Source organism: Coenobita brevimanus, chromosome 66 (genome assembly GCF_032717465.1).
Source record: "Coenobita brevimanus isolate Jiangsu-jjx chromosome 66, ASM3271746v2, whole genome shotgun sequence".
NCBI classification, from domain to species: domain Eukaryota; kingdom Metazoa; phylum Arthropoda; class Malacostraca; order Decapoda; family Coenobitidae; genus Coenobita; species Coenobita brevimanus.
In genome coordinates, this window is record NC_137019.1 from 25558032 (window position 1) to 25573880 (window position 15849).

The 15849-nt window shown below is 40.3% G+C and overlaps 1 protein-coding gene across 1 annotated transcript in view; it reads right to left on the reverse strand.

Moving 5' to 3' along the window:
- Positions 1 to 1881: 1881 nt before the first annotated feature.
- Ctl1 (choline transporter-like protein 1) overlaps positions 1882 to 15849 on the reverse strand; it is a 764015-nt gene continuing 750047 nt past the window's right edge. Inside the window, exon 14 of the mRNA XM_080276719.1 lies at positions 1882 to 2088. Coding sequence (XP_080132845.1) covers positions 1882 to 2088 — 207 coding nt within the window. The remainder of the gene's footprint in view (positions 2089 to 15849) is intronic.

Here is a 15849-nt window from a genome sequence, read left to right on the forward strand (position 1 = left end):
AAAGGAGGACCTAGGAGTGATGATCAGTAACAGATTATCTACGGCTGACCACATCAATGAGAAAGTACAGAACATGTATACACTGCTTGCTAACAAGAGAACAGCATTTACAAATATAACTGAAGACATGCTGAGAAAGATAATTGCATTATTCATTAGACCGACCCTGGAGTATGCATTAGTAGTCTGGAATCCACATCTCAAAAATCACTCAGATAAGACTGAAAAGGCACAAAGGGCCGCTGCAACACAGGCACCAAGCTTAAGGGATCTAAACTATGAAGAACAACTAGAAAAAGTAAAACTATCAACATTACAAGAGAGAAGGAAAAGAGGAGACATGATTATGCTATTTAAATGCATCACAGGGAAAGAGAAAATGGACATAAATGAGTATATAACCTATGGGAAAGCATCAGCAAGAGGACACTGAAGAAAAAAAAAAAATGCATAAAAAGGATGTGACAAAGACATAAGAAAATTCAGTTTCCCAAGTAAAGCAACTGATCAGTGGAATGCGCTACTGAATGAAATCGTGTGTAGCAAAACTATACATAAATTTAAGGATGTGTATGGAAAAAATGGTTTGATACATGGGACAGTGCAAGCCTGACTCATTCCTGTAAAGATACAAACAGGTAAGGACACACACAGGAGAGAGATAGCCAGGTGGATTGTGAGTACTTCTAGAAAAATACTTTTAGAAGCTGCCCCATAAGCAACTAATAGGGAAACTGGAGCATATAGGAGGACTGAAGGGGAACCTCTTGGAGTGGATAAGAGACTTCACGAGAGACAGACAGATGAGGACAGTGAGAAAGGACAGCATGTCAGGGTGGCGCGAAGTAACAAGTGGAGTCCCACACGGCTTGCTGCTGGCACCTGTAATGTTCCTCATCTACGTAAATGATATGATGGAGAGAATGAACAATCATGCATGTCTGTTTGCAGACGATGCAAAGATCATGAGGAAAGTATAAGTTGAGGAGGACTGTAAAATGCTGCAGGAAGATCTGGACAGGATATATGATTGGAGCCAGGTATGTGATATGAAATTCAATGCAAAAAAATGCAAAATATTGGAAATGGTTAGAAGTACTAAGAGGCCATCACTGAATTACTCGAAGGGAAAGGAACCAATCACAAAAGCGTGAGAAAAGAAGAAAAGAAGGATCTGGGAGTGTTGTTCCAGGATAATCTGTCACCTGATACACATATTAACAAGACTCTCTAAGAGACATACAAGCTCTTGATAAACATAAGAGTGGCACTTCATTACATGGCTGAGGAGATGGTGAAAAAATTGATAATGGCTATGATCTGCCCCAGGTTGGAATATGCAGCAGTGGTGTGGTCCCCACAGAAAAAGAAAGATCTAAACAAGAATAAGGGAATACAATGAACTGCAACCAAGATCGTCCTTAGCCTGGCAGATCTATTGTACAAGGAAAGACTAGAAAAGCTGGGTCTGCCTTTCTTAGAAGAAAGAGGAAAGAGGGGCAACATGATCACAGTGTTCAGGACCATGATGGGAGCAGACAAAACTGATGAAGAAGATCTGTTTGTATGGGATGAGGGAGCAACAAGAGGACACAGAAAGAAATTGAAAAAGACAAGTTGCTTGAAGGATATCAGGAACTACAGTTCTCCAAATAGATGCACTGATCTGTGGAACAGCCTGAACAAAGAGATCGTTCAGTTTAAAACCTTGAATGAGTTTACAGCAAAGTCTGACTGGTTGAGACACAGAGATGGGACCCCACGAGAGTAGCTCATTTCCTGTATATCACAACTAGGTAAATACAACTACACACACACACACACATATGCAAATATGGGCAAACATTCGTATGCACATACACAAATGAATCTGTTCACTCCTTAAACAGCCCCCTCCTTAAATCTAATTGTCTCAGGGGGTTCACGACGCCGACGTGATTTACTGCTACGGCTTTCCTTGCGATCAATGTCCTCATGCTTCACCATAAATTCATACAGTTCCTTGTCTGCTACTAGGTCACGCCCGTCTGTAGTGTCATATGTGTTGTAATCATCCGAGAAGCAAAGGAATAATGTGTCCACTGCCATCTGGAAATGGACAACAGTTCATTATCAATGGCTGCGGTAAGAATTATTTGTAAGGTGACAGAAACAACAAATCAGGGATAATATATCTGTGCATGACCTTACCAACAGCAGCAAAGAACTACCAAGTAAAAGTCAATAGTACAATTCATTAATCTGGCAAACGATACATTTCATCAGTGACATCCCATATCTCCCTGAGGTGGGCTCGTATCCTATCTAACAGCCATCATAACACATTGCATATCATACAGAACACTGTCCTATGCATCACCACTGGCTGCTCACAATTCTAAGCATCAGCCTGTGCCAATACACAATACCTTTGTCATTACATGACAGACAGACATCACACCCAGGCATATAAATCAACACACCTAGGCATATAAATCAGTCACCACACAAACATTATCAAACGCCCTAAAACAACATTCCAGATCCAGATATTCCAATACTAGCAGTGAAGAAGCACCTACATACTCACTTCAGGCACAGGGCAATGAAACACCTTGATCCCAGCACCTTACTACATGCCCCCTCCTGACATAAACCCAGTAGGTGTCCTTAAATAAAGAGGATTGCATCCACTTAGCTAGGATTAGATCAGGACATCACCCAGTCTTCCTCAGCTACCAGCTTAGATCTGGGTTGGGTGGAATCACAGATGACATGTGCTCTGCTTGTAAAATAGACCCACACACAATAACACATAATGGAGCATGGCACAGCACACATTAAGACAGACACATCATCAATGGTGATGGGAATCTGTGAGATAACCCTATAGGGACAGTTGTTTACCTGCAGTTGATGGATATCACATGGAGAAGGGTTGAGCAAGAACAACATTCATCCGGAGATTTAATACTGTAGATTATTCACACCCTGCAGAAAACATACGAGGTGCTACCCAAAAGTTACTGAAATTTGAAAGCAGGGCAAAAACCACTTGTCATATGGTAAGTGGATGCCAGGTGGTATTGCATGCACCCTTTGTTTGTTTGTGTGGTGCTGTGCAGGGTGGATGTGTTTGCTGCAAGTGTGTGTTTTTTTATCACTGTGTCTGGGTTAGTTGGGGAATTTTGTGATCACAAAAATGGAGGATGTGAAAAAGCAATTTGTGAGCATCAAGTTTTGTGTGAAACTTGGCAGGAACGCAGCAGAAAATAACACAATGTTAAACAAGCATTTAGCAACACAGGCATTTAGTGACAATGTTTTAGGGGTTACACAAACCTACGACTGGTTTACGTGTTTTAAAAATGGGCGAACATCAACAGATGATGATGCACGTTCTGGTTCCCCATCCATCAGTTCAATTCCTGACGATGGGGCCAAAGTTTGTGCAACCATCCTCAAAGGTCGCAGGAGGACAATCCACGCTGTGTGTGACACTGTTAGCCTATCATATGAAACTTGCCAGCACATTTTCTTCCGGCAATATGAGGCGAAAACATTCAGGCAAGTCGCACAAGAACAAATGGGTGATTCACCATGACAATGCACCCATGCACACAGCCCTTGTTGTTCTGCAGCTTTTGGCATAAAAAAACATGCCGGTTGTCCCCTATCCCCCGTATTCACCAGATTTGACGCCCTGTGATTTTTTCCTCTTTCCAAAAATGAAAATCCAGCTGAAAGGACTAAGATTTGACACTGCTGAGGAGATCCAGGAGAATATTGCAGAGGGTCTTGAACAAAGCGAAGAGATCTGCTTTAACAGTAGAAGAAATGGCTCTGTAGCTATTTCTTCTACTGATAAAGCAGATCCCTTCACTCAGACTTTCTCCTCCAATTCCACTTTAGACGATTCCGGTGCTGTTCCTCCATCACTTACCCCCTCTGACTTCCTCATGGCTGACATTAAAATTTCTTCAACTGACGTATTTTCTGCCATCACTGGCCTCAATACTAATAAGGCATATGGGCCTGATGGAGTCCCTCCTGTTGTCCTCAAGAACTGTGCTGTGCTAACACCCTGCCTAGGTAAACCGTTTCCCCTTTGTCTATCAACCTGTACCTTTCCTTCTTGCTGGAAGTGTGCTCTCATTCAGCCTGTCCCAAAGAAGGGTGACCATTCCCAACCCTCTTACAATTGCCCAAATGCTTTAACATCCTGTCTCAAAAGTTTTCGAGTCTATTCTTAAGAGTAAGATTTTAAAGCATCTTTCCTATCACAACCTTCTTTCTGATTGTCAGTATGTGTTCCATCAGGGATGCTCCACAGGCAATCTTCTCACCTACCACTCAGACTCCTGGTCATCCTCCTGTCAGAACTTTGGTGAAAGCTTTGCCATTGCACTTTACATCTCAAAGGCTTTCTACAAATCTTTAATTTTCAAACTGCCCTCTTACTGTTTCTATCCTTCTGTCTGTGCCTTCATCTACAGCTTACTTTCTGGTCATTCTATAGTTGTTGCAGATGGCCACTGTTCTCCTAGATCTAACAACAGTGGTGTTTCTCAGGGCTCTGTCCTATCACCAACTCTCTTCCTTTTATTCATCAATGACCTTCTAAGCTGTACATATAACCCCATCCACTCATACGCTGACAATTCCACCCTTCTCCTTTCCATTTGGTTCCCACAACATCCATCTCAGCAGTTACTTCAAAAAACATGAAATGACGCTATGGTACACCTAATGTCTGACTTGGCTTGTATCTTTGACAGGAGCAAAAGTAATCTTGTTGTTTTTAATGCATCAAAGACTCAGTTCTTACACCTATCAACCTGACAAAACCTTCCACAGGAGTACCAACAATTGTTTAATAATATCCAGTCCAATCATGCATCATCCTTAAACATACTCGGGGTTTCAATCTCTCAGGATTTATCTTTGAAAAATCATATTACATTTCTTGTAAAATCTGCTTCCAAGAGATTAGGTGTGCTAAGTCAACTCTGTACCTTCTTTACCACTGCACAGTTGTTGACTTTTTAATGAGTTTTATTCGCCCTCTGTACAGTACAACTCTCATGTGTAGGGAGGCTCCCAACATACAGCTCTTCTCAACAAGGTGGAGTCAAAGGCTTTTTGTCTCATTAACTCTCCTCTTCTTACTGGCTCCTTTCAACCTCTGTCTCTTTGCCACACTGTTGCATTTCTGTCATTTTTCTATTGCTACTTCAATGGTCACTGCTCCTCTAAACTGTCTGCTTGCATCCCTCCACCTCTACGACAAGGCACGTAGCACCGCCTAGCAACAACCTCTCATCCCTTTTCTGTCCAACTCTCTAACGCAAAAGTGAACCATTACTCCAAGTCTCTCATGACTGCAACAGGTCAACTCTGGAACTGTCTCCCTCTGTCTACATATCCTACTTCCTATGACCTCCAGTCTTTCAATTGCAGTATGTCCCGGCATCTCGAAATGAATGGATCTTGAATTTGGCTCTCTTTTGTATTGTTTTTGTTTTTTCTTGGAACGAACTGTTTGTGGGCTCCTGGCCTTTGGCTCCTTGTTCCTTACATTAAATATATATACAGTGTATATATATATATATATATATATATATATATATATATATGATGCTAATGGATTTCCAGAATGCATTCTGATCGTGGGAAAAGCTCTGGGATCCATGTCTGCACATTCAAGGAGACTACTTTGAGGGGATGGTGGTGAGTAGGACTTGACACGTCTTTTTTCTTCTTTAGTCAAATTTCGGGAACTTTTGGGTAGCACCTCGTAACGCACCATACAGAATTCCAGTATGCATGTAAAGTGCGATACCTGTGTTTCCTGGTAATATAGCACAGTATAATACAGTATATACTTATTACTGATGATGTAACTCTGCTCAGCATATATGACCAGCAAAAATCTACCTATCTGTCTATTGCCAGACGCCTTAATCCTGTAAGGGGTGGCCACAAATAAATCGCCTTCATGTCGCCCTGTCCCCCGACATTTCGCTGCCCTGCCCCCGGCTCACACCCCGCTCTCTCTCATACTTTCCCACACCATCCCTCCATCTCATTCTTGGCCTCCCCCTCCCTCTCCCTCCTCCACCTCACTCACATACACTTTCTTCATCAGTCTCTTGCACTCCATCCTCTCCACATGGCCAAACCACCTCAGTGTGATTCTCCTAACGGTTCCTATCACATCCACATCCACACCAACAGATTGGAGATGGCATTTCAGAATGAAATGCATGAAATTAAGAAGCAGTTGCACATGCAGAAGGAGGAAATAGCAAAAGTAGTAAAGGAGGTCAACAAGAAAGACACAACAATAGATATGCTGACAGTTGAAGTGAGTTCACCTACAAGGAAAATTAGTGAAATGGCAAGTACAGTAGTTAACCACGAGAGTATCATGCAAGAGTTCAAAAATGATACAGAGACAATTAGGCAAGTAAGCAATCAGACAGATCAGAGCAGTGATATTGAGGAGAAGATAACACAGGTGAATGAAGCAATGCAAAGCTACAAAAATGATGTGGAAACCACATATGCTGAAATGGTGATAGTAAAGAAAGACTTAGAAACAAGAGTTCAAGAAAAAAGCATTAAAAGGAAATGAAACGAATAATCCAAAACAATCCCAAATTGGTTAGATATTCAGCAGATATCAACAAATCTATAGTAATCACTGGCATAGAAGAGGAAGAAATAAAAAACAAGATCTTAAAGATGACAAATGTAGTGAGCATACTGAAGGAAGTATCAGAGGAAATCTGTAATAAAGACAAAGAGGAACACAAAAGGCTTGGGAAATGTGAAAGAATAAAGTCAAGGCCCCTTAAGGTAACCTTCCAGAGTGTAAACACTGTGGAGGAGATACTAAAATATGCAAAGAAACTCATAGAAAAAGAAAAATTCAAAAATGTATGGATAAAAAGATGCCTAACTCAAAAGGAACTGGAAACACTAAAAGAGAAGAGGGAGGAAGCAAAAACAAAGAATGAGGGAAGATCAAAGGAGAGAAGTATACATTTTTTTACAAAGTAATTGATTTGCAGGTTCGAAAGTGGTACATAACCAGGAGGGAATAAAAAGGAGGAAGGTAGTAGACCCAAGTCATGACAAGTATGTAAACAAGATGATTAAGCTGATGGACTCAAATGTTGATGGAATGGTATCTAAATTATTAGAGATGAATGATTACATCAGAGAAAATGAACCACACATAATATGCCTAACTGAAACAAAATTAACACCAAGGATATCAAACAACATCCTAAACATAGAGGAATACAATATATGGAAAAGAGATAGGAACTTAAAAAAGGGAGGAGGAATTATAATATTAACGAAGAAAAAACTAAAAGTCAGAGAAATAGAACTAGATATACCCTTACAAGTAGAACTGATTACAGTAGAGATTAATACATCTAAAGGGAAAGCAATTGTAGCAAATTTATGCATGCCACCCACATCAAACACCTGGGAAGGAGGGGAATATGAGGATCTGGCAGAGAGTACAATTCAGAGTTTAAGAGCATTACTACATAGAACGGAGAAGAAATCAGACAGAATTATACTAACTGGAGATTTTAATACATATAACGCTGGGTGGTAACCATATAACCAAACCATATGTGCTCCCTGCGCGTTAACAAGTGGGTTGGTGGAGGGTTAGCGCCCCTCCCCGTAAAACAAATAACTCAAAGTCAAATGGCCATCCCTTACGGGATTATGGCATCTGGCAATAAGTAGACAGATAGATAGATAAATTGGAATACTCTAGTTATAATAAGCCAGGAAAGCTGTTGGGACCAAATGCTCCTGGATCTCATGCAGGAGTTTTTCCTAAAACAACATCTAAGGGAAAACATCAGAAAAAGAGGTCTCCATGTACCAACAGTACTAGATCTTATATTTACTAGGCAAGAAAACGATATTGACAATTTAATGTATCACCCTCCATTTGGCAAAAGCGACCATGCAGTATAGCAACTTTAGGATTGCATAGGACATAGTTAACAGCAATAAAAGTTACAAAAAGAGCCTAAGCTATAAAAAGGGAAACTACCATGACCTAAAGAAGTACTTCTTAGAAACAGACTGGGAAAAGGAGCTTAGAGGACAAGATTTAAATGTTATATATAAAAAATTCTGTGAACTTTATGAAACAGGAGTCCAAAAGTACATCCCACAGTACAAAAAAGCAGAAAAGAAATTAAAGAAATGGCTTAATACAGAACGTAAAAAATCAAAAGAAAAAAGAGACTTGTTGTGGAACAGATACACAAGACACAATAGTGAGAGGGCATATAACAAATATAAACAGGCATGAAACGATTATACAAGAATAAGGAGAGAAATCCAAAGACAGTTTGAGGAAGACATCATAAATAAAGTAGTGATCAACCGAAGCTATTTTACAGCTACATCTGAAGCAAAACTAAAGTAAAAGATAAAATACAATCCATTATGGATGAGGGGATCATCTATACACAAGAGAATGATATTTGTGAAGCACTAAATAAGAATTTCCAATCAGTTTGTACAGAAGAAAATAATTTTGAGTGGGATGATATGGAACATGCATGCCCACACATACTACCAGATATACAAATGTCAGAAAAAGAAATACAGGAGGAGTTAAGTAAATTAGACAAAGGAAAAGCAAATGGTCCTGATGAAATTTCATGTTGGGTGCTACATGAATGAGCAAAGGAGTTAAGTAAACCATTATTTTTAATTTTCAAGAAATTCTTGGGACATGGTAAACTACCTGATATCTGGAAGAATGCAAACATTGTTCCCTTATTCAAGAAAGAGAACAGACAAAATCCACACAACTACTGACCAGGATCACTGACCAGTGTTGTAAGCAAGGCATTAGAAAAGCTGATAGGAAAAGTTTGGATAAGTCATCTAGAAGAACACAATATGATAACAGAAAGACAGTTTGGTTTCAGAAAAGGAAAATCATGTGTTACTAATCTGTTGAGCTACTATGATAGAGAAACAGAAACATTACAGAAAAGAGAAGGATGGGTGGACAGTATCTATTTAGATTTCAAGAAAGCATTTGACAGAGTACCGCACCAAAGACTTTTATGGAAACTGTACCATCAAAGAGGAATCCGAGGCAAACTGTATTCTTGGATGCAAAATTTTCTATATATAAAAAAAAAGAAAAAAAAAAAGAAAAAAAGAAAAAAAAAAGGGAAACGAGAACAGTACTAAGGGGAAATTACTCATCATGGAGGGAAGTGACTAGCAGAGTTCCAAAGGGCTTGGTGCTGGCATCAATTATGTTTTTGGTGTATATAAATGACACAGATAGCAACATTGGAAATGAAAGCTATCTAAATATGTTTGCTGATGATGCAAAAATACAAAGGAGAATTACTGACGCAGACTCTTGTAAAGAGCTACAAGAAGAATTAAATAAACTTCATGAATGGAGTAATACATGGCAAATGGAATTCAATGTGGACAAGTGTCATGTAATCAAGTTTGGTAGAAGTGGAAAAAGACATGATTGGGATTATCCATTAGGAAATAAAACCCTACACACATCAGAAAGAGAGAAGGACCTAAGTGTGGTTATCTATAACAGACTATCTCCAGCAGACCACATCAATGAGAAGGTACAGAACATGTATACACTGCTTGCAATTATTATGAGAATAGTATTCACATACATAAATGAAGACACGCTAAGAAAGATAATAACATCATTCATCAGACCAATCCTGAAGTATGCATCAGTAGTCTGGAGTCCTCATCTCAAAAAACACATAGATAAGATTGAAAACGTTCAAAGGGCCACTACAAGATGGATACCAAGCTTAAGGGATCTAAGCTATGAAGAAAGACTAGAAAAACTGAATCTACCTACACTATAGGAAAGAAAGAAAAGAGGAGACATGATTATGCTATATAAATGCACATCAGGGAAGGAGAAAATAAACATAAATGATTACATAACCTATAGGGATGCATCAGCAAAAGGAACCTGCAAGAAACTGCATAAAAGGAGAGGCGATAAAGACGTAAGGAAATTTAGTTTCCCAAATAGGGCAATTGATCAGTGGAATACACTACTGAATGAAATAGTGTGTGCCAAAACAATTCATAAATTTAAGGATATGTACGATAAAAATGGTTTAAGACACAGGACAGTATGAGCTTGACTCATTCCTTTAAAGATACAAATGGGTAAGAACAATTGGGTAAGGTAAGAACCACAATGCTCCTTCACTTTCTCACTGGTCAATCTGTCTCTCCATGTGACTTCACATGCTCATTTCAAACAGCTCATCTCCACTGCTCTAACTCTTGACTTGTGTCCCTCCAACAAGGTCCAAGCTTCACTTCCATACATTAGAGTTGGTATTATCACAATACTGTCATCCAGTACCTTTTTCACTTCCATGCTCACTTCCCTGTTTCTTATCACTGCTTTCAAAGAACCAGCAACCTTTCTTCCTTGTTGTACCCTTCCAAGCACTTCAACCTCTAAACTTCCATCCTTAATCATCACACTACCCTAGTACTTAAATGTACTCTTATTTTCCATTTCCTCTTCATTCAATCTCACTGTACATTCAGTGACTTCATTTCTCTCAAAGACCATTACTTTACTCTTCCCCACATTCACCTTTAGATTCTGTTTTTTACACACTCTCCCAAACTCATTCACCAAGCCTTGCAGCTCCCCCTCGTCTTCACTTAACAAAACAGTATCATCTGCAAACAACAGTACAGGGAGTTTCCACACACTACCCTCTCTCGTTAGGGCCACTCCAACATCCACCACCCTACCTTGTATCTCTTTTATAATCCCATCCATATGTGTACTGAAGAACCATGGAGACACGACATCCCTGTTTCAATCCAACTTTCAAACAGAAAAATTAACTCAGCTCACTATCCACACGCACTGCAGCCTTAGCACCCTCATATGTACTCTTCATGGCATTCAGCAACTTCCCATTTACTCCATATATTCTTAATACTTTCCACAATCCTTGTCTATGCACCCTGTCATATGCTTTCTCCAAATCCATGAAGTCCACATGCAACTTCTTTCCCTTCTCTAGGAACTTTTCCACTAAAGACCTAAGGATGAATATCTGATCTTCACAACTTCTTCCCTTCCAAAAACCTCCCTGTTCTTCTCCAACTAATTCCTCTGTTATTTCCCTAACTCTGTCAATAAGTAGCCTAACATATACATTTCCTATTACACTAAGAAGACAAATGCCAGTGAAACAATGTCCCAAAATCAGTTTACATGGTAAAACAGGCTGCAAAACAGAGGAAAAAGAAGTAATTTTTTTACTTGTGGCAAGTAAGTCCGGAGATACCCTAGGCAGATGCAAGTACTGTAATCCCTTCAGCCTGAGGAAGAAGTTTCTCAGGTTATTTTCTATATACCTTCAGATTATGAGAACTCCTTGGTAGACAAATTAATCAAGGCTTTATCTAACCCCACCAGTTTGAAAAGTCTTGAAAATAATGATGATAATAACAGCAATGAGTTATTTTATTTTTATTTTTTTATTTTTATTTTTTTTTTTTTTTGAGGGGGGTCCAACTCTGAGCAAAGGCTTCATGGCCTATCCCCAAGGTCCAGTGGTCATCCTATATCTTCACATCTCACCACTTCGGTGATAACACCCATTGTCATACTGAATACGTGCATTTGCGGAGGTGTTTTATAACATACTGGTGGGTTTTCTGGTAGATCAGTAAACTCCACTTTTTATTAAATTTAATTCCATAAACTGTTCCCTGCCCCAGCAGGGATATGAACCAAGGTCCATTAGGACTGCAGGTCATCTCTCTACCGATTGAGCCACCGCCTCCCCTGCTTGGATGTGAAATGACTATTCTTCCATGTCTTTGCTCTCGTTTCACTTTTCGTTTCATTTTTGAAGGCTCTAACATGCTTGCATGCGTCGGCCTTGGCCACCTAATGCCGGCTCTACATGCTGCTCGATCTCTGGCACCCTCCCTGTTCAGTCCCTTAACCCTGAGGTCACAATTAATGACCTCATCCCAGGTCTTTTTTGTTTTACCCCTTGCAACCCCACCCCTAATATTAATGCTTTTCATTTTCTGCATCCAATTATCATCCTCCATCCTCTCCACATGGCCAAACCACCTCAGTCTCTCTCTCCTCATCACAACACCAATATGGATATAGTATACCCCGATATACGATACCCCTAGATGCAATACCCTGACTTAGCAATGAGGGTAGAAATACCACCATCCTCCTCCTAACGATCGCCAAACCCCGCATTAACGATAGGTTTAAATGTTTTAATCAATTTTGATGATATTTTAGACTAAAATTTTGTATTTCGGTTGATTTATAAACAGTTTTTCAACTTATATTAATGTGTTTTAGTCATAGGTGGGGCAAACATTTATATTTTGGGATACAGTTTACTAAGTTTGATTTTTCCCAGACTTATATTTGACGATTTTCCAATTATATTTTTGGAGGAGAGCTATAAACTGCTCTTAGGCTTAGTCTAGCTTCTTTTAAAGCAATTTTGAGGTTTAGTCAGCGAGAAACTTGTTTTCGGACTCATTTGGGTGGGTTTAGGACTTGGTTGGGGGAGAAACCCAAGGCTGAAAAATGCATCCCTATACTTTACATGCTAAATCTACCCAGATACACGATACCCCACCTAACGATGGGTTTTTATTTAACCAACTGCATCATTAAACTGGAGTACATTCCAGTCCCATCCTACTTCTCAACTCTTCCATCGTAAACCTAGCCCCTCCAGGCCTTGCACTCATGGACACACTGCACATCCACCTAATCAATGTCATATCTGTACATTTGAGCCTGCGAATATCCTCTTCCTTTACTACCCAAGTTTCACTAACATACTGCATTACACTCCTAACACATAATGGAATCAAAGATGCCTTAGAACGAAGGGAGAGCCCTCTCAATGTCAGGAGAGGCAACAGCTACCTGAACTTCTTCCAACCACTCTTCACCCTAGCTACAGAGCCAGCTCCAGTCCCACCTCCAGCACATAACATGTCTCCAAAATAACATAACGTCCACACACTCAAGAGACTCACTAGCAAGTTCAATTCTTTCACGCCTGACAAGCTCCACCTGCTCTCCCCGACACATCGCACACATAAAATCAGCATTATCTCGCAATCTACGTCTAATACCACTAAATCTCTTATGCACCCAATTATCACAAACACTGCATAAGATGGAATTACTTCCCACCCCCTTGTGGAAAACTGCACATGACCATTCTCCCTCTTCTTTGATAGCACTGCCATCAACCCTACATATCATCACTTTTGTTTCATCTGCATATACCCTTAAGCCCTTGTGCCTCATACCACCTCTCCATTCCCAAATCCTTCCTCCACCTCCCTTTCATTCTCTGCAATCGACACCAAATCATCAGCATACAACATCTCCCACAGAAATTCATTTCTGAAGTCATGTAAGTGGGCTTCAAGTACCATGATAAACAACATGGGACTCAAAACTGACCCCTGATGCACAATAACATTCATGGAAAACTCATCACTCAAATCTCCATTCACTCTTACCTGAGTGCGAGCACCCACATACATGGCCATAACCACCCTAACCAGCCACTCCTCGATCCTAAACTTTCTCACTGCCCATTTCACCACTTCTCTAGGAACTCTGTCAGAGGCCTTTGCCAGATCAACAAAAACAAAGTACACTCTCCTTTTCTTTTCTATATATTTTTCCTGAAGCTGTCGAACAATGAATATGGCATCAGTGGTACCCCTGCCTAGCATAAACCCAAACTGCATCCCATCAATATTCACTCTTTCTTTAATCATACCTTCTAGAACTCTTTCCATTACCTTCATTATCTGCTCTAAAAGCTTTATACCTACATAATTTCCTTTTTCCAGGGCATCACCTTTCCCTTTGTACACATCTACAATTACAACCCTCAGCCAATCATCTAGGACAACAGATTCATATACAGTATAATCATATTTATCAGGTCAGTAACTAACCTCACTCCTATATCTCCTTAGGCCTTCAACATTTCAGATGCCAACCCAGACACACCTGCTGCCTTCCCCACCTGCATCATGCTTATTGCCTCACTCACAGTAGTAGCGTTAATGAAGGGCCAAGGGCCAAACACTGGATCTGCTGGCTCCAAACCATCCCTGTCCCAGCCAAACTCCTCATTCAACAACCAGCTATAATGCTCTCTCCATGCATCTTTAATATCTCCATTGTTCACCGCTACCCTTCCTTCATCATTCATCAAACACTGCTCACCTACTGTATAATATCCCAATTCTCCTTCCTCACCTGATCTGCCACCTTAAATATCATATTCTTCCTTTCCACATGATTTAGGCTATCAAGTAGAGTCTCTGTGACTCAGATTTCACCCTGTAAATCCCTTTTCTAGCCCTAAGCTTGGCAGCCAGGTATTCCTCTTTGTTACCACCCTTCTTCCATTCCCAGAAAAACCTTCTTTTCTCCTTAACTGCAGCTTCTACACCCTTATCCCACCACCAAGTTACTTTATGTCTTGGTGGGCCTCTTGTCCAACCACATGCTGCATCAGTAACTCTCAAGAGGTTGTTCTTGATGGCTCTGTACTGTTCATTAATGCCTATGTCAACAGCTCCCTGTTCAGCCACCACTCTACTCATCTCGCCATAGAATGCAATCATTAATGCTTAGTTTTCCAGCTTCCTTATTTTCCTACTAGGTATATGTCCTCTTTTTCATCACTTGCTCTTTAAGCACCATGTCACATATCAAGAAAGTATGCTGCTGCACACACTCTTCACTACCTATCATTTCAACATCCCTCACAAACCTCCTATCAGCCCTCCCGACTAAGAAATAATCTATCTGGTTGCTATTACCCCCAGACTCGTATATAATCAATCTACTCTCTCGTTTCCTAAAATGTGTGTTGCAAACAATCATGTTCATTGCCTCCCCCAAACTCAAGTAACCTTTCCCCTTCCTCATTCCTTGTGCCATATGCACATCCCCCATGTACTCCTTCATACTCTTGAGCTGCTTTACCTACATGACTACTTAAATCCCCTCCCAAAACCAATATCTCATCATCCCCCATACCACCTACTGTATGTATTAGGTTGTCCAAAATCTATCCTCTGCTAACTCATGCAAGCCTGCTTGTGGAGCATTTGTCAATATCACTGCAAACATCATTCCACTGAACAAAATTTTCACAACTAATATCGTATCACTTACTATCATAACATTCATAACATATTCCACCCATTTCTCCATAACCAGCACACCCACACCCCCACATCCATCTGTGATCCCCTGCCAAAACAGCTTATAATAGCAATCCTGCCCAGCAATCCTGCCCAGCAATCTTTCTGGTTGATCCATCCCTGTACCAGACTTCCTGCAAACACCCCACATTCACCCACCTCCTACTGAATGCCTCAACCATTTCCACCGCTTTACCCTTTAAACTTCCTACATTCCATGAACCCACTCTCATCCCCCTGGGTCAAAATGTGAACCTAGGCTAGCATTTGTTCACATGATGTAATACAGTAATGAAACTGGATCAGGTAGCCACATCTGAAACTCCTGGGAAGCAAATTACATTTTTCAAGATACAGGCAGATCCCCAGATACAATACCCCTAGATGCAATACCCCAGCTTAGCGATGGGGGTAGAAATACCACCTTACCCCGCTGAACAATGGCCAAACTCCGGTATAATGATGGGTTTCGTTTTGTTATTTTATTTTTTTTACCGATTTTGATTATATTTCAGACTTAAATTTTGTGTTTAGGTTGAT